Genomic DNA, 22,866 nt, shown 5'->3' with positions numbered 1-22,866 from the left:
ACTGTCTGAAGACCTTGTTCTGTGTATTGCTGTTTTCAATGTCCAGTGATTCTTACCCTGTAATGCATTGCATATCAAAATACTTAACAATTTTGCTGTACTTCATATGTATATACATTTAGATATAAAAATAATATACAGTGTGAATATCTTAAATTTTACTGAATTCCTTATTCATCTCACCTTTTTTCTCAATGGCCACTTCCCTTCTACTTTGTGACTTTTTCACTCATAACTACTATTAGTGATATTAGTGATATTTTTTAGCCATTTTTAATTTTTTTTTGCAGAAATAATATTATTATCAGCACAATAACACCTAAACCTGAATTTCTGCTATATTATGCATATATTCAACAGATTTAGGATAGGCTGAATTGTGAGAACACATGGAAACAAAGTTTGGAGCCAAAATCATTTATTGCATTTTTACTACCTTTCAGTATAAATAAGAGCTGTGAATTATTTATTTATTTATTTATTGGCTAAAGATCTTTCAGTGGAAAACTATAATGCAACTCAATTGCAATTTTAATCAAAATTATGAAAACTGGAGGAAGATTTTTATTTTTAAGGTTTTTATTAAATACAAATGCAAAAAATATCTTTCTCTAATGCAGGTTCCAGTTTATTAATAATAAGACTATCATTGCTCTCTTATCCTAGGTGAAGAATGCTTTTCAGCTGTACAGTATGTGCACAGATCACATTATATCAGATCTAGATTAGGTATCAAACATAAAAAAGTCATCACACATTGTTAATATTCAACCAGTATATGATGCAGAATCTAACTTTGGTGCAATGCATTCATATCAATTGTTTGCTGGCTAATTATTTATTTAAACGGTTTATATAGACTGGAATAAACCTCCTGCTAAAGTAAATTTTTCTGTACTACACATTGTTACCTATGCCCAAAAGGCTGTAATGTTCTATGCTATTTGATTCTTTGGCTTGAAGTGATCCAAGCATTCTTGACTAGTGCTCTGACAAAGCAGATCAGTTCTGCTAGGGACAGAGGAATTGCTTTCACCAGTATGTTTAGAATGCAGGTGGTAATGTAAAGACCACATGCTTGTGTGGGACTGACCTTCAGCCTGGCAATAGATACAAGTAACTTTGTTTTAAACAAAGCGCCATCAAAGTCATAGTTCTTTTGCCTTTTGCCTTCAGTGGTTTTCTCCATTACTGTTGCTGGATCTTTTTCTTTATATTATAGCCAGCTAGCCACTCTGCTTCACTTCTTCTCAATAAACAACATTAGGTCATGCTGGAAGAAATTAATTAGAATGGATTAAGCTGGTCAAAAAAGCGTTTCTGATTCATTATGAAAGGTAAAAAAAAAATAGGTAATTCATTATATGCTTCTGAATTAGACACATGCATTGGTGTTGCAGTATTGACAGCCCTGCCATGCTCAAGAAGCCTTGATCTGATGACCTTCAAGAATGCTGGAATTCATATGCAGCCAATGGAGAATGTTGAGACGTGCAGGGTTCCGTTGGTTTTCATTTGTTTCAGAGTTCCATATGTGGTTTCTGGAGTCTGTATTTGGGTGGCCATGCAACATTTTTCTGGGCAAGTAGCATAAACACGAGAGGACTTAACATGAAAAGAAGAAAACAAATCAATACACATACAATCCTAATAATGTATTGGGTCTTAAATCTTAATTGGGTATGTGGGATGTGGCCTCAGAGAAGCTACAGCATTTTAGAATGAAAAGATGAGATAACAAATCAAACGGATCAGGAGAAGGAATCTTTGCCTTCATAGGAATAACACTCCAGCAAACTCCCCCTCACTTTCTCCTTCAGACAGAAACATAGGAGTAATGAAGGCATCGGCTGGTTGGAGAAAAAAAAATCCAGGGACCCTCTGTAATGTAACAGGATTCATGCTTTACTGATTGGGGTGAGAATTTACACATTTTCTGTGTAATGTGTTCTAGCACTAATATTTTGTTACAACCCCACCCCGTCCACTATTCAAAAACAAAAAAAAAACAAATAAACATTTGATAAATTCTCCAATGTTCAGAGTGGTATTCAGAGAATTCAGAGAATGAGTAATAAGACATCTGTGAACATACATGCGGTACAATTCTCCTCAGCTCCCATAAAATCAGTGCTTACAAATTGCAATCACAATATAAGCAATACATAAATATTATTTATTTATGTATTCATATTCATATTTATTGTTAGGTGGCTAATAACATAAAGTCAAGTCCCTTTAGTCTTTTGCCTGACATCCTCTCATATTGTGGATAACAAACCTAACCTCTCTTTGTGTCTGAATGGGAAGTAACTCTCCACCTATGCAAATGAGATGTCATCAAATGTGCTTCAGTCTTCTGTGGACCAGCATTTTCTAATAGCACAATGGTTGGCCACACAACCTGTCAAAGCGAACACCTCTGGGAAACTAGAGGGTGCTATCATGTAATGCATGTACAAATTTGTTTGACTAGTTGTCTTTAAATTGACCATTTCATCACTCAGTCCCTTCAAACATTACAGTGAGCTCAATATTTTTTTCTGTTTGTCATATTCAAAGTGAGAAAAAAGACACTCTGTTACCCCCTAAATTATAAGCAACAATGGCTCATGATCAAAATAGAAGCTGAAATTTTATGTTTGATTAGATCACATCTTTCAAGCTGTTTTCATGGGTTTTGGTTAATTAACAATTAAGCAATTAATGAGCTGAATAATCCTGTACAATTGGCCTGTGCTTTCCTTTCTAAAATGTATCACAAGGCAGCATTTTTTGATTACATATATTTATTTAATTTAAAGGTTGTTCATGCCTGCAACAGGACATATAGACAACTTAAGATCAATATAGATCTGTGCAGATTCTGAAGCTTAAATGCCCATGAAAATGCATTGATTTTGTGAAGGCAGCTTATTCACATTTGTTTGTGCTCCAAGCTCAGTCTCTGCAATATGCAAACAAAGGACAATTTGGGTTAAAAGTGTTGCCTTTGTAATGATAAAACTGGTTTTGGAAAATTGAACTCTTAGTTTAATTTTCTGAGGTGAGATAAAGAAAAAGAACAATACCTGAAGTGATACAATTAAGGGGAAGGGAATTACCTGTCAATGGGTATGGAAAATCCTGCTGGTCTGCACATTTTTAATCAAGAAAAAAAAAAGAAAAAATGTACTGAAAACAATGATCAGGCAAGACATCTGCCTCTATTCAAGCCCAGCTTTAAACTGTGAGTTCTGTTGAATGGAGGCAGTTTGGCTGGAGCTATCATTTGATGGAAACATAAAACATAAAAAAACACAAAAGGTAGAATGAGACTTTTTTGAAACTTTAAAAGTGGAAAAAATACAGGCACAACTAACACCACCTGTAATGATGAGATCTGTTCTACAAGTTCAACTTCGAAACAAATCAATAATACCCAGACTAGAAGACTTTCACATCATCATCACTTTTTAGATATCGTCAGAGGATCAATGTTGAGGATATACAGAAAGAGGGTGAAATGGCCACCATCAACATTTGTTGTTGAAAATAACAGCAGGATTCAGTACTCTCAACATAAAAAGTGGTCTTATGAGGATAGCACTTATGTTCTGCTGATACATACATGCTGGCATTGTGATTCCTGTGATTAAGTGGACATTTAAGATATACTGTACTCCAGCTGCTGAGAAGAAACACTTGTAAACTTGCCAGCAGGTCTTGTCAGCAGCTTGTGCAAATGTGATCAGAAAAGATGAGTATTTTATTCTGATCAACATAATTTTGAAGGCAAAGGTTAACATGAAACTTCCAAGTTAAAAATACATGGAATGATTGGTTCCAATTGACAAATTAACATGGATTTATTATTATTATTATTATTATTATTTTACAAAAGTATCAGGATGAATTCTTGAATTTGTTAACCTATTAGCCAATGAAATATTTTGTTTAAAGGAGCCATCTGCATTAGTTTGCAGGTTATAGTATAAAGAAAAGCAGTTTATATTTTTGTATTTTGAATTTGGTATTTGCACTGTTTTAGGCATTGTCTTGGCCTGCTCTATATGCAGACTTTGTAACTTTTGGAAAAACTGACATGGTGACATTTCTGCACTTTGTATGTCAAACTTTACAGTGATTGTTATTAATGACCCTTATTTGTCCGAGATGTAACTACAACTTCAACGTAGAAGAGGTTCTCAAAACCATTTCAATTGTTTACAAGCTGTATTTTCAAATGGGGGTACTTTCATTAGATGCTCCCCTTTATTAAAGTTAAATTTATTGTGAAATGCTCATTTCAATATAACACTTCACAGTGAATCATTTCAGATTACTTTTCCTTTCATGATTTCATTTCATGATGACAGTTTGTCAATCAAAGACCATCCACTGGTTTTGATCATGATCATGATCATTTGTCATCATGACATACGTCAGTGATAAAGATTAAAATATGGAAGTAAATGTCATTAAAAATACACTCATTATGAAAATAAGTAGTTACAAAAAGGGATGTTTAAGTGGCTCAGACAGTCATTTCTTAGAACAGGCTGTGCCCTATAACCATGGTTCAAAACTGGCTGTGTCATCAGGTGATGATTGCTGATGTGTATGGTGTTTATTGGTGGGAGGGATTACATTGAAAAGGGATTCCTCTATTATTGGTAATTACTGACTATTTAAAGAAACTGACAAATATTTTGTGCTTTTTACATTCTTACCATGTAATTACCCACAATTCAGCAGGTCAGTTTTATGAAAGTAATATTTATGTAAGTAGTAGCCTTTACCCTGTTAACAGAAGTTACAATTTTCTACAAACAACATGTAATTATTCCAACAAAGTGTTTCTAATACTAATTATCATCTGATTGTGAATAATTTCACTAATAAACTAAATGAAACTAATGTATAATTCTGGTGATCTACTCATTTTCAGTAATACTGTAGTATTTTGTGATTGTAACCAGTTTTTTTCCTGCTAATTCATGCATTTTAAGTAAATTGACTGATTGGAAAGTCATATCCTTTACTTAGCCATTTTCCAAAATTTTCACATTTACATTATGTCCATTTAAAAAACTTAAACAGTAGTTTTACATGCTAATTCCTTTGAAATGATCTTGGCAATAGTTACTTAATAGGAACTTCATTGAAGAAAAGACCATAATGCCATGTGGTATATAATATCTATCCTGAAAATGGAGCCGCAGTAGGTGTGTGAGTTTTATTCTTTATTTTGGCTTTAAACTATACCTGCAATTTAATTCGCTACAACAGCCTTCTTGTCTTATCTTCAAACTTCTTACTAACAAAACCGTCAACGACAGCACAGAGTCAAGAATGCAATATTTATGCACAGTCATGAAACAGTTCATGGGAAGTTTTTTTTTTTAATGAGAAGAATATGTCATAAAATTTTGAAAATATGTTGTTTGTAGCTGTCACCTTCTGTAATTTACTGCATTCAAATTCAGCACACTGCAATGGTATGGCATATCCAGACCTTAACAGCATGCCACATTTGAATGCAAAATGAATGAGATCATTTTACCAGTGAGCATGGGATATAGGCAGCAAAGTTGTGAGAAGAGGAAGAATAAAATCAACAGTAACAAAAGACCTCAGGGCATAGGACACAAGCCTGGAGAATGAAATGACAGGCTATTCAAAATTCTCTATCTAACAACTTCTCTTGCTTCCTTTGGCAGAGAAGTTGTACATAAAGAGGCAGAACTTGTGGAGAATGTGTTATAGATAAGCCCTCTGTTTTGCCTTGTTAAGCTTTTGCCACTCATACTTGCAATTCACTGGTGACAAACCCAGCCTGTAAAACAAATCCAAATTTCAGTTAGCTAATTGGTTTCTCCATCAGCAGAGAATTCTATGTGAGATATTTGCATCTGATATGCCAGCGCTCCCAGGGTGACTTCTTGACAAGGTATTTGATTGTTACATTTCAATTAGCATGAACCAATAGGCCTTACAGACATGAGTGTAAATTTACAGACAGATAAATGCTGTTGTGCTACACAGTTTTATTGTATGATGGCTGATCCATTACAAATATTAAATATATTGTGAAACCTGTTAAGAGATATTGTTAAACCCAAGAATATATTGCAATACACATCTGAAATACACTGATGCAAAGCAGCAATATATTGCAGTATTGCAAAATGGCAGTGATTTGCATATTTTCAACATACTGATTAAGCTAAAAAGTGTATTATTTAAAAAACATTCTTAATGTATTATTTTTTTATGGGATTGCATATCTGGATTGATCTAGATTGCCTCTCCAGATTGCCCGCCTGTCTTACCACTTTGAGTTTTCCCATTTTTGGGGTTGCCTACAAAATAAAAAATAACCATGACCCTGAGGTATCCTTCATCACAAACATTAACTTGAAGATTATATGGCATTAATTGTGCCATCTAACGTCATGTAAGCATACAAAAATTGCATAGTCTCGTATCGTCACACAATTGCCCAAACTTGATCTTTTTCAGTATCTTATTTTATTCTTTTTTCTTCTCCTTTTCAACTTACGTGCTTCATTACATTATCAGTAATGCTCCAGACTCTCAATTTATAATTTTTTACCATTGGTCTCTCCCTATATTTCTGCAATTGCCACTTCTACTCATTGTAGCAAATTACAAAGCACTTTTTATCTTTGTCAGAAAAAATACAATAACCCTTTCCTGTGCATGAAAGCTACCAAAATTTTTAGAGTTTTAGCTGATTAGCTAGCTAAGCTACTAATCAAAAGACTTAACTTGCTAGTATAGTCATTGGCTAGGCACCTGTCTCCCTATCTAGCTAAACTGGTGGGTTTATAGCAGACCAGCTGCTGGTAAGACAATCAATATCAAAACAAAGCAAGGTTACAGTAAGCATACACCACATGCAAAAACACAATAGCAAGTTACATGGATGAGTATAGATAATATTGACTAGCTTTGGCATAGGTGTGATTAGGAATAATGATTGTCTAGTTTGTGTGTGGTAATGTCACACAATGTGCATCATGATTTCATTTTAATATCAATCATTTTAACAGAAGACCTATTATTGCAAGTCTTTTTACTGACTTATGGAGAATAATTGCGAAGCATGTGTGACTAACTTGCTGTTTTTTTACACTTAAAGCATTTTTGTGGAGATGTTCACCAGTTTAAATTTCTTCTGTGTTATGGGCAATGGTTGTCACAAACACACTTCCTTGATTCAAATCAAACTAGGGAGAGCAACTCCAGTATTATATTGTATCATTTTTATTGGGCAGAAATATTACTGTGAGCTGATACCTCATTTTCATGCCAATTGACCAGACTGAGAAATTATCGCTGGTGGCAGTGTCTGTCTTTCAAGTAATTCAACTGTATTTCTGGTCTTCTACTCAGACACACAAAAAGATTTCAGGAGTCCATTTTCTGAACAGACTGGGTGTCAAACATACAGTGTTCAGCCTCATACACAAAAACAAAGCTGATTTCATCTGGCTGTTTGATACCTCAATAATTAAACTGTCTTTACTTTCATTAGCTTCCTTGTAAGCCAGATGGCAACATCTTATTCATGTGGTAACCTTTACTGGAGGATAATGTCAATTGCTGCCCTAGGAGGATGGCAGCAAAGTGATATCTGAGAGACTTCAGAATATTGGAAAGAGCATTATCACCCCAGGACTGATGGCTAGATCAAACATTGAAGTTTGGATTTTAGGATTTGTAGCCTGCACAGAACAGAAATGAATCTTGGACTTAAGATAGGATTATTGAATTCTGGGTCAGGCTTAGTCTCAAGAGATGCAATCAGCTGCATCCCACTCGGAGCCAAGATAAGCAGTTAAATGAAGTCTTTAAAGGCAATAATGAATTGCATTATTTCAGAGTTGAAAAATTCAGCACAGTTTGGTTTTTCAGTCGTCTTGCATCCTAATAGTTTGAATTCAAGTCATCGCTTGGATTAGAAGTCAGATCATTTGTTGTTTCTGCTCTCAATAATCTGCTTTTGTAAAAGTTTTTTTGAAAAAACTGCAGGTCCTCGAGATTTGCCCACCTCAAAAGATGAATGATCTGATATTCACATTAATGACAGATCAGCACCTACCTTATGTTGAGTATACACCCTCCAAAATGACAAAATACAGATCCACCCCAGAGGCAGCAACTGAGGCACAAGTGTAAACCCCTTAATGACAAAACAGAGGAGGCAGCTACTAGACTAGGCATTACCTACAAAGATCTGCTTTGGATCAAAATCCTTCCTTCACCCTTCACAGAGCTGATAGAGCAGATTCATGAAATTTGGTGTTCACTGTGAAGTTGAATGCTTGCCTTTTTTCAACATCAGCACATGCTTATCTAATAATTTATCTGAGCAGAAATGCCATGTGTAGGCCTCTCCAGTGCTCTGTTTAAACTTAAAAAGTTGAAAGAGTGCTTTGGTTGATTTATTTCCATTAGCTGCATTTGATTGAAAATGTAAACAAATGTAAACTTGTTAAACTGGAATAAATACTGATGAAAAATATGTGGTCTTCTGTTTTTTTCTGAAAGGGTATGTTTCATTTTATTTTATGAAAAACTTACCTATGATCATGCTGCATTTTCTTGGATTATTAACAAACAGCAACATGTCTGTGACATAGCCCAAATTACACTATGAGGTGCATGCATAAAACTCTGTGGGATCAAGGCACCAAAGACATTTTTTATATCACTTCATTAATCGACCAGTATATAGTCATTACCTTCAAAATTTGTGATGTATAAAAGTACCTCTCTGGCATTTTGATGAGCATCAGAGAGCATAAAATGGCAGGGTCATTATTGCCCCCTAAAAGTGTCTCATGCTCTACTACAGCAGCAATGCAGTCCAATGAGAAATGTGTTTTTTGTATTGCAAAACAAATTCTAACATTGCTTGCAAGCCCATTATCATTGACATATTTACTGTTTTTAATACTGATATATTGAAATATGAAAACAAGAAATATTTATTACAAATATTACTAGTAGCAGTGATTTCTTGAGGCTAGACACAACTATTATCTTGAGTTCACAGCAACATGTCAGGTAACTTCAAAACAATGATTATCTTAAAAATCCCCAATCGTGAGCACACAAATCATATGTGTGTGCCAAATAATCAAATAATTTTACTTCACTCCAATTAGATATGTCCAGGTGCTATATTTTAACAGTAATACTGTGATGATGCAAGAGTTCAATGACATGATTGTAAGGAAAATGGGCGTGTTTGTGTGTGCTTCTGTTTTTGATGATGAATGCAAAAGCACCCAGAAAACTCCGAATGTACACCTGTACACATTGCTGAACAATGGTGTCTGCCTTTCAGTCAGGTGAAGCACTTGCTTCAAACACCTATGTATACATCCCCCAGGCTCTTTTGTTGGAGAAGGTGGTAGTGTGTGTGTGTGTGCGTGTGTGTGAAATACAGAGTTGTGGGTTACTGGCAGTAATAAATATTAAATGATGAAGACAGATGTTAAATGCATTTTTGTCAGTGCTGAAAAATTTAAGAATTCTTACCAAAGCATTCTTAAGAATCATTTACACAATTGACTTGAGACACTGTCATACAACTACATTCTGATTTTGTTAAAATCAGCCTGGTGTAGACAGTAGGAAAACTGCGACAAATGTATTTCTTGGCATCTGGTCTTACTGCACCTGTCTCACCCCACACAGGAAGGTATTCATCCTGCTGAATATCCAGCATGATCTCCAGTCCGTTCCCTGTTCCCCCCTTCACTGTGGTGCGCAGAGTCTTCCCTTCCTCGGCTGCGTTGAACATGTAGCACTTGCCATACCTAGTGAAGACCTGCGATAAAGGCAAATGGGAAGCAGGGTCAGTTGTGGAGCCTTGGAAGCAGGTGATTACAGACTTCAGCTACATACAATATACAGTCACTGCACCCAACAAAGACAATTTATATTCTGCTAATCTGCTTTTCATTTTTCTTTAAGAGTTTCCGTTCTTTAATTCTGTTCCCTGCTTAGCCACATCTTGTTTTGGCTTATTGATTGAGCTGTTGTTAGAGCCAACAGCCTTCTTAAGGCATCACACTGTTCAACAATGTTTTTCTTTAGAAATAAGAAAACACGTTTTGTACCTTTACCTGGCGGTATATGAATTTCACAGACCCACTCCACAACGCACAAATCATTTAGTATTTCATAATAACTGAAAGACTGTACACTCAGTACTCACCATAGTTAATATATACCCTCAATGTCCCAACACCCCAAATAAACAAACAAGATTACCTCAAATGGGAGAATTATTTTATGTTTTACTAATAGCCTAATGCACATTGCACAGATTAGCTTTTCTCCCAGATGTACAGCTCCTCTAGGTGAGTGAATGCATTAGTCAGGATTATACCGTTAAGAGTGCTCTGTTTTTGTGCTGTAGATTATATGCGGATAATCACAGATATTTCTGCATTACGTCTTTGTAAAAAGTGAAGAAAGAGAAACACAGAAGAAAAGCAGAAGATAACCTCAACAGAGATTGTTGTGGCAAGGAAATTGACTGCTCAACAGAGTGTCTCTGAGACATCTATCAAACAAACATTTAGAAGGTAAAAAGAGGGCCAGATACAAAAAACTTCTCTCTTTTAATGGGGATACCAGAAGTGCAAAAAAGCTGAGTGAAAAACACAATGAGGCAATTCCCCGTGTCAGATGAAGACTTCTAAAATCCTTCCTTCTTCTTGCTGGACATTCATTTGCCAACACTTTTTCCTCCACCAAATTGCTTCAGCTGTCTCCGATTTGCATTCCTCGCTAAGAATGACATCCACAACAACTGTATTGTAATATTAAACTGATAATCAAACAGCAAAGGCCAAGAGTATGACATATGTTGTCCTATAATCATCTGAGCTGAGCAGTCTCCAACATGTCTCAACAAATAATAAACTCAGATGTACCCTGGACCACTACATAGTTTGTTTGTGTCTTCAGGGTAGTACAATCATTCATCAGTTTCTCTTCAGCGCTCAAACAGGGATGTCAGCAGACCTGAGGGGCTTGGCTGATATTGCAGTCTCCTCTCCTGAACATTAAAATAAATCAATAGATAGACAGTATGGATAAAATAATTCAACACATATCATCCATATGCATGGAGATAAGGGACCCCAGACAGAGGTAAGGAAATGTGCATTCAAAAAATTTTCACTGATGGTTGCCCTCCACTCCACTGAGTGACAGATATAGTAATGCATAAACATGACTGAAATCTGTAAGGAAGGCATTATCATTTGAAACCGAGAATCATTACAGCTGAACAAGGCATTGCATAATCCACCACCAGCAACTATATGCCTGGCTGATCTTGATATTGCAGAGCACTGATTAGGAATTCCAATGAGTCAAATGGCGCCTTTTCACACATTTGTTGCTGCTTATTTCAGTCTAGGTAAATGTCACTGTGGAGTCAAACAATTTTTCCAAGTTAACACCGGTAGTCTGACTCCCAATTTAGCTTTGTTGCATCACAGCTGTATGTGCCTGCCTGGTATTTTCAGAGTAGAATTGCCTGCCCCCTGTTATGACAGAGGTGCAGTGATCTAATTCCACAGATGACTCAACAGGTATCTTTTTGAGGAAGAAAGTTTAGTCTCCAGCACAGACCTCTGTCAGTCACTCTTGGTGTGATTATCACTCCAGTATCAGTGAGGAGCTTGGGTTCACAGGATTGACACAGGGGCAAAAAGGCAAACACTAGACTAGACTGACTGAGATGTGGGTGACGACAGTTGGGGAAACTCACAGACATGCTGAGAAAAAAATACCCCACAGGAACCTGACAAATATCACATAATGTCTCTGCTACAGAGATTTGCTCATACGCGTGATGTGGAAATTCATTTAAGTGACAGAGTAGACTCTCTTGGACCTTCTTCCACCGTTTTTCTGATTGAGACAGCAGTTTGATGGTACATATTGGTGTTTGCAACAGCAATGATTGATTCTTTTGTTACATAAAGTGAAAGCTCAGAACAGTCTGACTCAAAAACCTGGTTGCATTGTCTTATGCTGTATCCTATGAATACAGACGCAAACACTCTAAGGGAAACATATTTACTTTGAATACCTACATGTCAAATTTCTCTTCAGCTCCATTTGATAATGGTTACTTCTCAAAGAATGATGAAATCCAATTTCCCCCTCCACATTTTGTCTGGCTTCAGATGTTGGAAGCCCTACACTGGTAATCTGGTTAAAGAGATATACCAAACAGAAAGACTCAGACTTAATCACAATTGTACTGAATAAACATGTACCCTCTGGAAACAACTGCGGAGAACATTGCTGCTTTACGGAGTTCTGAAGCTGATACAGACTCACTTACCATAACCAATGCAAAAAAAAGCTTTTAGGAGTGTCATTTCCTGAATGCTCTCACACCATAATCTCTGTTTTGCTTTCTAATTTCACAGTATATTAATCTTCTCAGCAAGCAGGGGTTCATTTAAATTAGAAGGAAAATGAAACATATTGCTCCTTTGTGACTTCATCTTGTGTTTTCCCTCCATAGATAATGCTTTTTCTTTTTATTGCTTTTAAAAACAACATTTATATCATTCTCTTTGGTGAAGGTGCATTCTAATTTTCATTAAATTCAATGCAAAAGTGAATAAATGTGTCAGCAGTCTATATGTTTTAACCCCAAAGATTTTCAAACACAAATGACCTTTTACTTACATCATCACTGGAGCTTCACTAGAACATTGTCTTCAGACAGATAGCAAGGGACATCACACTGCTTCATCTTTGAGTTTGTGAAGTATTCATAAGGAAATAGTTCAGCCTCATTGTGGTGTCACCCATAGGTAAATAGTTACTGCTACTGCTTTGCTTCCCCTGTATGGTGAATTGCAGTTTTTCTACTTCTGGATTAGGAATTTCTGAGAATATTCTGTGAACTGAAACCAGTACAAGCTTCCTTGGCATGTGGTAGTACTATTGCCAGTTTCTCCGTATTTGCAGTAATACTCAGCTGAGAACCTGCAGTATTTTGTCAGCAGAAGCAGAAAAAAATATGATTTTACATATGAATTCTACAAACTTGTGGAAGAATAAGTGTACACAACCCTCAGTTGTGTACCCAAGTATTAATCTAAATAAAATAAACCTTGTAATTAATAAGCACAGGTTTATTGCATGCACAGTTCATACAATGAAAGCCTTTGGTCCTTTGGTCCTTTATTCCAGCTGAAGGCATTACAGCTCAGTGGTCTAGTGATTTTATTGTGCTAAATCATAAATTCTGGAGCCGTTGTTTAATGAGGTGGAAGACCTTTCATCAATTCTGTTTATATCATCTTTGTACATTCAGTTTTTAGTACAGAAAGATCAAGAGGGTTAAAGGCGTACTGAATCTGACCTTCAGAAAGTCATATAAATATCTTTAAACAAATATCCAGATGGTTTTCATTTCCTGAAATGAAATGTTAAATGTCATTGTTTTAGCATTTCATCATCATTACCCTGTGGTAATTAGTGATGAGTGAGCCTCTAGATGAAAAGACAAAGTCCATGCAGAAATGGGAGCAAGCAGCAATTACACATCCTTGTCAACAGATAAAATTTAATTTGCAAACCAGGAAAAAGACAGGGCACCTCAGAGCATTGTGTCAGACAAAATCCATCCTCAGTGTCATGAGATATCTATCGGAAAGGTGACACAGGTAATGAGGTTACCAAATTGACCTTTTGGGTCTTTCGTGGATGGAGACAAGATTTTCAGTTGCTGAATTCATTTGATCAGAAGCCACTGACTGACCTTATTTTCTTTTGATGTATTATTTGATTCATGGAAGGGAATGGAATTGTGAAACCATGAACCTCTCAATGCTCTGGCGCTGAACCAGCAGAGCTTACCTTGTCCAGCTGCCTCTCTCCACCATTACAGTGCTTAAGAACATGCTGCCTTTGTGCATAAGCCTTTCATGATAATAGAGGTCATTTGTTCAGGAAGCAGAATTGTGAAGAAGTATTACCATTACAATCTGGTCCTGCAGCTGAAGCGTGGTAGAACGAGATGCTAGCTGGGGCTGTCTTTTATACTGTCCTTTATCTGAATGAAAAAGTGTTTTCTGCTGCGATTATAGGGTTTCTCAGGTACTATAGTTTGGCTATAACAATCAACAAAGGTCTTGCTGCATTGCAACTCCCTGTTCAGGCGAAAGAGCTTGAATTATGTTTCAATAAAACACTTTCTCCCAAACTCTTTGTACATTATTTTTTCTGCTTTCTTTCCCTGTCAGATAATGACAGAAGAAAATGTCTTGAGGTTTACTTGCAGCAAGCTTCTCTATATACTTTACTTTATATATTTTTTATTTACCAGCACTCTCTGTTTTTCTCACTGCATGCCTTGTGGCTCACATTGCCCTCAAACCACTGACAGTACTGTTGAAGTTGTTACTGTTTCTCTATATTTGTTGTCTCCCTCAAAAGTTGGTTTCTCTGTACATTTGTATCAAGTTTGGCCAAACCTCCAGCCACCAGACCATTTCACTGAAATATGTCTGGACACAACATATATCAGCAGATACTCTGTCTGTCACCCATTCATCCTAATTTACTCTTTGTGCTTTAAAAGTTATTCCAAATAGCATTTATGAGTGATCTTCCCCTCCTCCACAACCTCTATTACTCCAGTGAATACACCATGAATAATCCAAGCACGGAACTATTTTCTTTGACTCATTTATTAATTTCTTTATTTCATGATGCAATTAAACTAATAAGGTGTGGGTCAATATCCTTCTTATTTATTATAACGACCTAATTTCAATTCCTGTATGGACTGTAGAAATGGGATAATGCTATTTAGCAGGCACATTAAATGCAGGCCTCCCATCACCCACAATTAAATAGTCCACAGTGAAGGTGACCAAGAGGCAAAATTCCTCAACTACAGAAAGGCAATGATGCATGGAACACAGATCCATCATGCCCTTGTACATCTTTCCAATAAAAATGGCTGGCATACCCAGGATTAATATTCTACACATCCATACAACATATTTCTAATTTCATGGTGATTCTGCCCATCTCCTGTTAGATAGCAGGATCACATGATGAGCCTTGGTGTGGTGAAACGATCACCTCTGTGTGACATTTTTTATTCACAGGTATTTGTCTCTTTGAAGTTTCCTTCCTTCTGTGAACCACAGGACAGACATTGATTCATTACTGAGATGAAAATTTGAAGGGGCACTTACTGCATGTTTGCAATGGGATTTGCTTTTAGAATAGATAGACGGTATTCTTTTCTAATGTGGTTTTCTTAGGTGAAGAAATGTGGACTTCTTAGGTGGCCTATTTTGGCAAAAGCAGTGAGAAGTGTAACAATGCAGAACAGTACGGATAGGAAAGTAGAGTTCAGTAAAGTGCTGTGACTTGCTGGTCTGCACTTTCCTGCTGTGCTGCAGCGTCTTGCATGACAATGAATAATTTAATACAGCTCAGTGGGAGCGTACCTGGCAACAAGGTTGGGCGGTTAATCTAACAGAGACGCATACTGCTCTTTAAGAGCACCACGTACACTTCCCTCCAGTCTGGGCTGAGCTGCTTAGGATCATTAACAAAAATGAGGACCGGGGTTGACAAAACCAGCGTCAAACTGTTAATTGAATCAGAACACCTTCACGATTGCTCTTAAGAGCCCTTACACAGTTCAACGGGTAACCGTGGCTGCTGCTGATGCAATATTTATCCTGCCACTGCAAAATACTCATGCCATAAAAATGACTTACTCCCCTGACTGCTTCAAAGAATAAAAATCATTATTAATGTCATGGTGTACATCTGCCTCTGATCATTGTCCACGCCGTGGTACATTCTGAGTTTAATGGCACTTAAATTGGAGGAGCTGCGGCGTTGGCTTCACCTCCGCAGGATGAGCTCATCAATTACACCCTGCCAATATGCTGCGGCTCACTGATCCCTTCCCTTTGGACCTCTTTTTCGCTTGGATGGAGAGCCCGCCCACTATGTGCACACCACAGGTGGCAGCCTGCTCTGAGAATCTGAGACAAAGACTCAGAGCTAAAAGGGATCTCTGCAGATCCTGGTAAAATCTTTTATGTTTGTTGTGGTTAAGCTCAGAGGGGGCATGTGCTGATGGGCCACTGAGCTGACACATAGAACCAGACCTTTGGCCTGTACACAAACAAATGCATAATTCTGGCTGAAATCCTTTCATAAACAAAAACCAAATATAAAGTGATTCCATTTTTGCCAGAATAAAAACACACCACACATAGTGTAATCATCAAACATACCAATCTTTCAACCTGTATTCAAATCATTGGAGTTAAAATACCAAGTGGGGGCTTGTTTTCCATGCAAAGAGTTCAGTATCTTGTGTGTCATCCGTTTACAACTATCAATGCTTGTACCTTATACAGTATCACCAGTGCAAGAGAGTTTATTTCTTCGAGAAAGCATGTTGCACTGTTGCAACCAACTCAGCAAGTGCATGTGATTGTGGTCAAGATGTGTTCCCAATGAAGCACCCACTAACTCAGAACATACTACAGGTGCCCTTTTGGGTTCATGTTTGGGGGGGGGGGTAGGTTTATCAGTTATCTGTGGCAGAAAATTATGAGAAATGTGTGAAACATGTTGCTGTGCAATGTCCTGCATTAATGTGAGGGCATTATTTTGTACAAAAAGCTATAGTCTTTATGGGCAGAATATTGTTTCAGCTGTGTTGCATAGATAAGGATCCACCCATCATCACTGGGACTGTGGTCTCAATCCATACTGTTTTGTAGTCCATGCCACGACACCTCCACCTAAACCTGCCTGTGGACGTCCTCTTGCATCTCAATACATTCTGCACCCAGCATAGCAAAACAATTCAACATGACGTACTGCCAATTTAATTTTGGACTGTTACTGATTATTTGAGTGCCCAGCCATGGCATGTTTCCCTATGATTGGGTATTCAGCAGCAAGCAAAAATGTTTGAAGTAGGTTCACATGCCCTCAACCTGGAGCTACAGGATTACTTCATGGCAGATTGTCTGGCCCCATTGGCATAATCCATGTGTCTATGTGGTACTTTGGAATGCAGAAAAATGGCAGTCCTAGCAATGCCTCAGTCGGATCAGTGTTGGGATTAGTCATACAATTTTGGAAATGAATGTTTTTATTGTACAAATTTAATTGCTTTTTGCTCCCATGCGTTTATTGTCTCTCAAGGTAAAACTGTCACTTCCTGATGTGTCCCAAGGCAAAGATCATCAATCACTGTTCACTGGAAACATTCAGCCTGATTGTTTTTTGATTACTTCTAAGAGATGATCCACTGTCACCCACCTGTTTTTCTCAAGCAGGAGTGATGGGTGATGGGAGGACTGCCACAGATTTTCACTGCGGGTGTAACTCATACTTAAGTTTTCCCATCCAAACACTCAGTCAGTAACTCTTCAAATTGGTGATTCATGGAGTCTTAATTACTGAAATTCAGGCACGTATTTTTATCTGCTGTAAAAAGGTTTTGCATCATGTTCCCCATTGTAATGCTGTGGTTCACATGGCACAATGACACCCCCTCTTAGATGTGCTCTGGAGGGCGGAGGGTGTTTTACGTCCCATTCCAAACTGAAGGCTGCATTAGATTTGTGCACCACATGCTGCATCACAGCATCTGCATCCAATATAGAGCACCACTGGGAATTAACTGCAGTTTTATGCCAATGAATAACAGAATATCTTTGATTTGCAAGCGCATAATATAGTTCAAAAAATATAAATGGACAAAAGACTATTTTGCCATGGACATATTTACTCGACATCAGCTGTAGCTACTAACAATATTATATGTTGCCTTACAAAACTACATTCAGTGTACATAAAGGTCAAGTTTCTGACATGTATAAATGATCAAAACTCATTATATCTACATATGAAAAAATAGGTCTGACACTTAGTTTTTTCTATCTGAAACAAAAATGCTTTCAAACATGCTAAATTATTCACAGGTACAAATCATATGTTCTCCATAAACTAATTTTACCCCTTACAGTACTGATTCGAATGCTGTCAACTGACAAAAAACACATTTTCTATTACTTCACACATACTGTATACCTTACCAAACAAATGCTATGCAGTGTCCTGTCCTGTACCTTATCAACACCTGAACAGCATATGCTTTCTCCAATATTTTGTGTTAAGTAACCAATGCTGAAGCATGTTGCTCAATTTTGAGTTCAAATTACATTTCCAAATTCCTGGATGTCAATATATTCGAGGTTCTACTTGAAAAGAACACTCACTAAATAACAATTAATAATAATTAAGAATAAATAATTTAGATTTTTTTTCACTTTAAACTGAGGTTTCCAGTGTTGGCTTAAAAACACTTAGACACTTCCCACTGACCCAAAGAAAACAATGTTGTTCAGTGACATTGCTGTTAAACATCCAATGACTAAATAATGACTGTTTTATCAATCAATATAAGGGTACACAGCCAGCCATTCTACCATGGCCTCTGGGAAGAGACAAAAATGTATGCAGCTTCTTGGAGGTATCTGTCACGGTAAATCACTCAGAATGACATTCTGCCAGCGTAGGATCAGGACTGAAGAATCAGGATATTTTTGTGGGTAACGTGAGAAAACCCGCAAAACCAACCTGGAAAATATACAATAAAATATGCTCATGCCAGTCTGCGCATATTATATCACAGAGAGAGCAGGACAATATGTTATGTATATGTACAAGTAAGTACATACTCTGTGGGTGTATTGTGTTTAGTTGTATCGTGAAATAACACTTCTACCTTTAAAGAGTAGCTGATAGCAGAAATATTCCATTTTCAAATCATTTGTTTGCTGAAGGGTTTTGTGACTGCGATTGAACTGCATTCAACACTCATTTAGTCAAAGCTGTATTATCTGCAACTACAGTAGTGGCAGTAATAGTGTTGTGGATTTATATTTGGTGTGAATGAGAGTGCTATTAAAATCCTTAGAATATCTCTCGCACATAGTCATCCTGGGGTCTGAGTACGAGCCGATGCAATTCCGCCAAGACGCATGCATAATGAGGGTGTTCCTAATCTAAAGAAAATGTATATATCCGCCATACACACACAGATCATAATTTAATGCAAACTGCACAACAGAATTGTAATTACACATAAAATGCCCTAGTGCCTCTGGTCCAGTATAACTGTTGATTTCTTGTATAAAGTTGTTTGTGTCTTGCAGCATATTGACATGCTCACTGACTTCATGTTATTGGGGGGATCAAAATGTGTTTATATCATGAACTGTCAGAACCGTCTGAAGCTCAATCTTACATTATGCAAACAACTGGCAGTAATACATTTGTTGCAAAGTCAAATACAGTGCTTTATGACTCCATAAATAAAACCAATATGCATGATCCCTGGCAGCAGAATATGCACAAAACTCCCCAATGCATATCCAATGGAAAGGATTAGCCTGGATCTGCAAATATATTCACATGCGTGCAATTCTGCCTTGAATCCATATGATTCCTGCATCCAGGGATTTTTAAAATTTCCATTTCCATGACCGCTGATCTCCACTGCTAATTATCTCAGGCCAGAATTTGCACCTTGGAACAAACCCAACAAAATGGAAGAGAAAAGAATTATTGAAGCATTATTGACAAGCGGAAAGGAAGAGATTTAAGATGAATTGGGATTTTATCCTTATGCAGTTGGGACAGCATTTCTCAATGACAACAATGGAAATTTCCAGGGAAGGGGATGAGATCAGAAGCCTACCCTGTCTGACCTCACTGTGATGTTGGTGCTTCACAGACGTCATTCCCATTGAGTACATTTCAATATATTGAAATGATGAGTTGCTTAGGCCTGCTCAGTGTGATTGGGAACCCATCTGGAAATATTCACTGAACCAGTCATAGCCCCGCTCTGATACGTGAAAACCGCAGTCTCTGGTGTGATATAAATACAATCCATAATTCATGATGGCTGCCAGAGTCAGATGTCATCATGCATAAATATGAATCACCCGAAAGAAGGTGTAATAGTGCACGGCAGCTTAAAAAATACATAAAATCAGTGTGGAGCTCCTGCCCCCTTAAAAACATCCCCATATAAAAAGACTGATAAGTAAACAAAGCAATCATCTTCAGTGCCTGGGAAACAGCAATCGGCCAGGACCTGCTGATGTAGGCTTTTGATAAACTTGTATTGAGAGCCTTATCCGCCTGCATCAGTGTGCCCGCTCTACGCGGCCTTCTGCGATTCAGGAGGCGGGTTTAAATGGCTCCCAAATGCACAATCAAGGGATCTAAATTTATCTTAAGCGCAACAAAGGAGAGTCTGCCTCAGGAGCAATTACATCCTATCTTTCACTTTTACAGTCATTCAGATGGAAAAGGTTGAGGCTTAATAAGATTGGAGGCTGTTGGCAGGCCATCGACATCTGTGGCATACAGAAGAATAAAAAAAAGAAAAAGACTGGGATGTTCTGCCAAGCAACCTTGCAAAACTCCCAATCTGCTCAAAGCTGCGCTGCCTAACTGGCTGAATGAGCACCTGTTTACAGCATCTGGGACACAAATGTCTTTCTTTTTCATTCGTGAAAGCAAAGCCACATTCAGCAAGAGTCTGTTCAGTAACTGAGCAGATTCAATCTCCAGACACTGGCTGCCTGGCTTTTTAAGGCAGTGAGCAAAGGTGACATATTGGGCAACTGACAATATATTTAGCTAGGGTTCAATGTGCATTTCAATATTCCTGTGAAAATGATCCCAACTCTCTGTTTTACATCATCTTTTCCGAAGTTCCAATAAGAAAGTCATTGCAACTTTGTTATTAAGTAGCAGAGCTGGAGGTTTAATAACACAAATGCCAGTCTTCCCTCAGACTGCTAAATCATGACGTAGGCATCAAGCAGATGGACATTTTGTCACTCATACATACATGGCATATAAAAATTCATTGTAACACTTACATGAAGGTCACCACTTTGTGGCCAATGATGGTATTAGTAATGGAATAAAGATATATTTACTGAACAACAGCCCAGTTCATTTTTATGGGCCACTTGCCTTTTTAAGGTTTAATGCAACCCTCCAGCTCAGTCTGGCAACACATCTATGGGTCATAGAACCTTAAAGCTCCCATGAAACTAATGAACTGGATGAAAAATGCTTTTTCCAGAGCAGTGGTCACACTTCAAAACTTTACAGATTTTTTTTAAACTACTGCTGCTCTGCTGAACTCACCTAAACACTACACATATAATATACACAATATAATACATCAGTAGAGCAATGTATAATGCTGTTATACATTGCTCCTGTTGTTTCTGGAAAATATTGTTCAATGATGGCCATGTCTAGAAGACATAGTACTTGCTTTGCAGGAGTGTATATACAGTACAAAGAAATCAGATCATTTTAGACAACTTGGGAAACATGTAACAATGCAGGAAACTACATTGTTACAACCACGCATTTCAGCCGGGGAATTCATAGACTTGGATATAATGGAATTACTCAGCTGTGTGTTGTTTATCCAGCCTTTCATGGGATGCTGCCAGTCAGAAAGCATTTCTGAAAAGCATATCTTCCTCCTGGCTGTTAGCGTCAGGAGCCAGCTAATACCGAAGACCGTAGATGGAACCAGCATGCTGATGGAAGCAGCGAGGGGGCACGGTGGAAATTTGGTCATCAAACAATGCAGGGAAGGAGCATTCAGGTGTTATTTAACCATGCCCTCTGTCACTCACAGGTAAATGACAGGCTGATAAATTGTGGATTGTGATGAGACAGCAAGGGGTTCCTGATAAGGCTGTCACTCTGCTTTTATTTATCTAAATCCTTATCAATCACATGCACAAGGCCTCTGTTCTGCTACACCGCAGTGAGACAGTGCACAAAAAGTACACACAAATTGTTCTTCGGAAGCATTCTTCATACATATGCAGAAATTCAATGAGAAGTATTGTTAATTTAAATAGCTGGCCAACTGAAATGATAAAATTGCCCATATAGGTGTTTGTAAAGCTCTGTGTGTCAGTTTACTGGATTAAAAAAGAAAAATGAAAATAACTTCTCATGTTCATGCATCTTGAAACAATGCAGCAGTCAGCCATTGTGTATGAAAGCTATGAAAAATAAAACAGCATTAGAAATAAAACCACTGCATAATGAAATGGTATTCTAAAGAAAGATGCAAATAAGATGGGAATAACAAGACAGGAAAATGCACAGCCACTAAAAGATGCATTACACCAACCAGAATAGCTGAGTGAAATATACTGTAAATTAGAAATGCAATGGTTTTACCAAACGCAAGGAGCTAAAAGGTGATGGAACAAATACAGACACTTTTACTGTGTCTCTTTCATATGACTGATGAGCCAGTGATAAAGATGTACATTTACTGGTTTAAATGTAAGAAATGACAGTTACAGTAAGTGTTAGCACAGAAGTTTTCAGTGGAGAAAACATTTAATTGTTGTTTGGCTATTTCTTCAGCCCAAATACAATACCTGAAAAGTTACCTGCAAATATGACAAATATGATGTGTGTTGGGGGGAGGGGTTCAATACCATTGGCATTACTGTGTTAGATACATACAGCATGTTAAACCTCTGTCATTCATTGGTGTATTGCTGCAGGAAGTATTTAATATTTTGTATGTGGACATTTACCAATAATCTGGTGAATATCTTCTCAATCAATTATATGCAAATTGGCTAACAATGCACCAGTCAGAGTCTGCTTTAATGACACCTGGCTTTGCCTATTTTGTATTGACAAGCCTTTATTACTTTATTTATCTTTTTTCCTTTA

At 37.3% G+C, this 22,866-nt stretch overlaps 1 protein-coding gene across 2 annotated transcripts in view; it reads right to left on the bottom strand.

Annotated features, from left to right (window-relative positions):
• Positions 1-22,866, bottom strand: part of LOC118780201 (acid-sensing ion channel 2-like) — a 266,399-nt gene that overhangs the window by 29,707 nt on the left and 213,826 nt on the right. For both annotated transcript variants that reach the window (XM_036532592.1, XM_036532581.1), the window contains one exon: positions 9,697-9,847. In XM_036532592.1, the coding sequence (XP_036388485.1) occupies positions 9,697-9,847 (151 nt within the window). The remainder of the gene's footprint in view (positions 1-9,696; positions 9,848-22,866) is intronic.

Source organism: Megalops cyprinoides, chromosome 1 (genome assembly GCF_013368585.1).
Source record: "Megalops cyprinoides isolate fMegCyp1 chromosome 1, fMegCyp1.pri, whole genome shotgun sequence".
NCBI classification, from domain to species: Eukaryota; Metazoa; Chordata; class Actinopteri; order Elopiformes; family Megalopidae; genus Megalops; species Megalops cyprinoides.
This window is presented reverse-complemented; position numbering and strand designations above follow the sequence as displayed.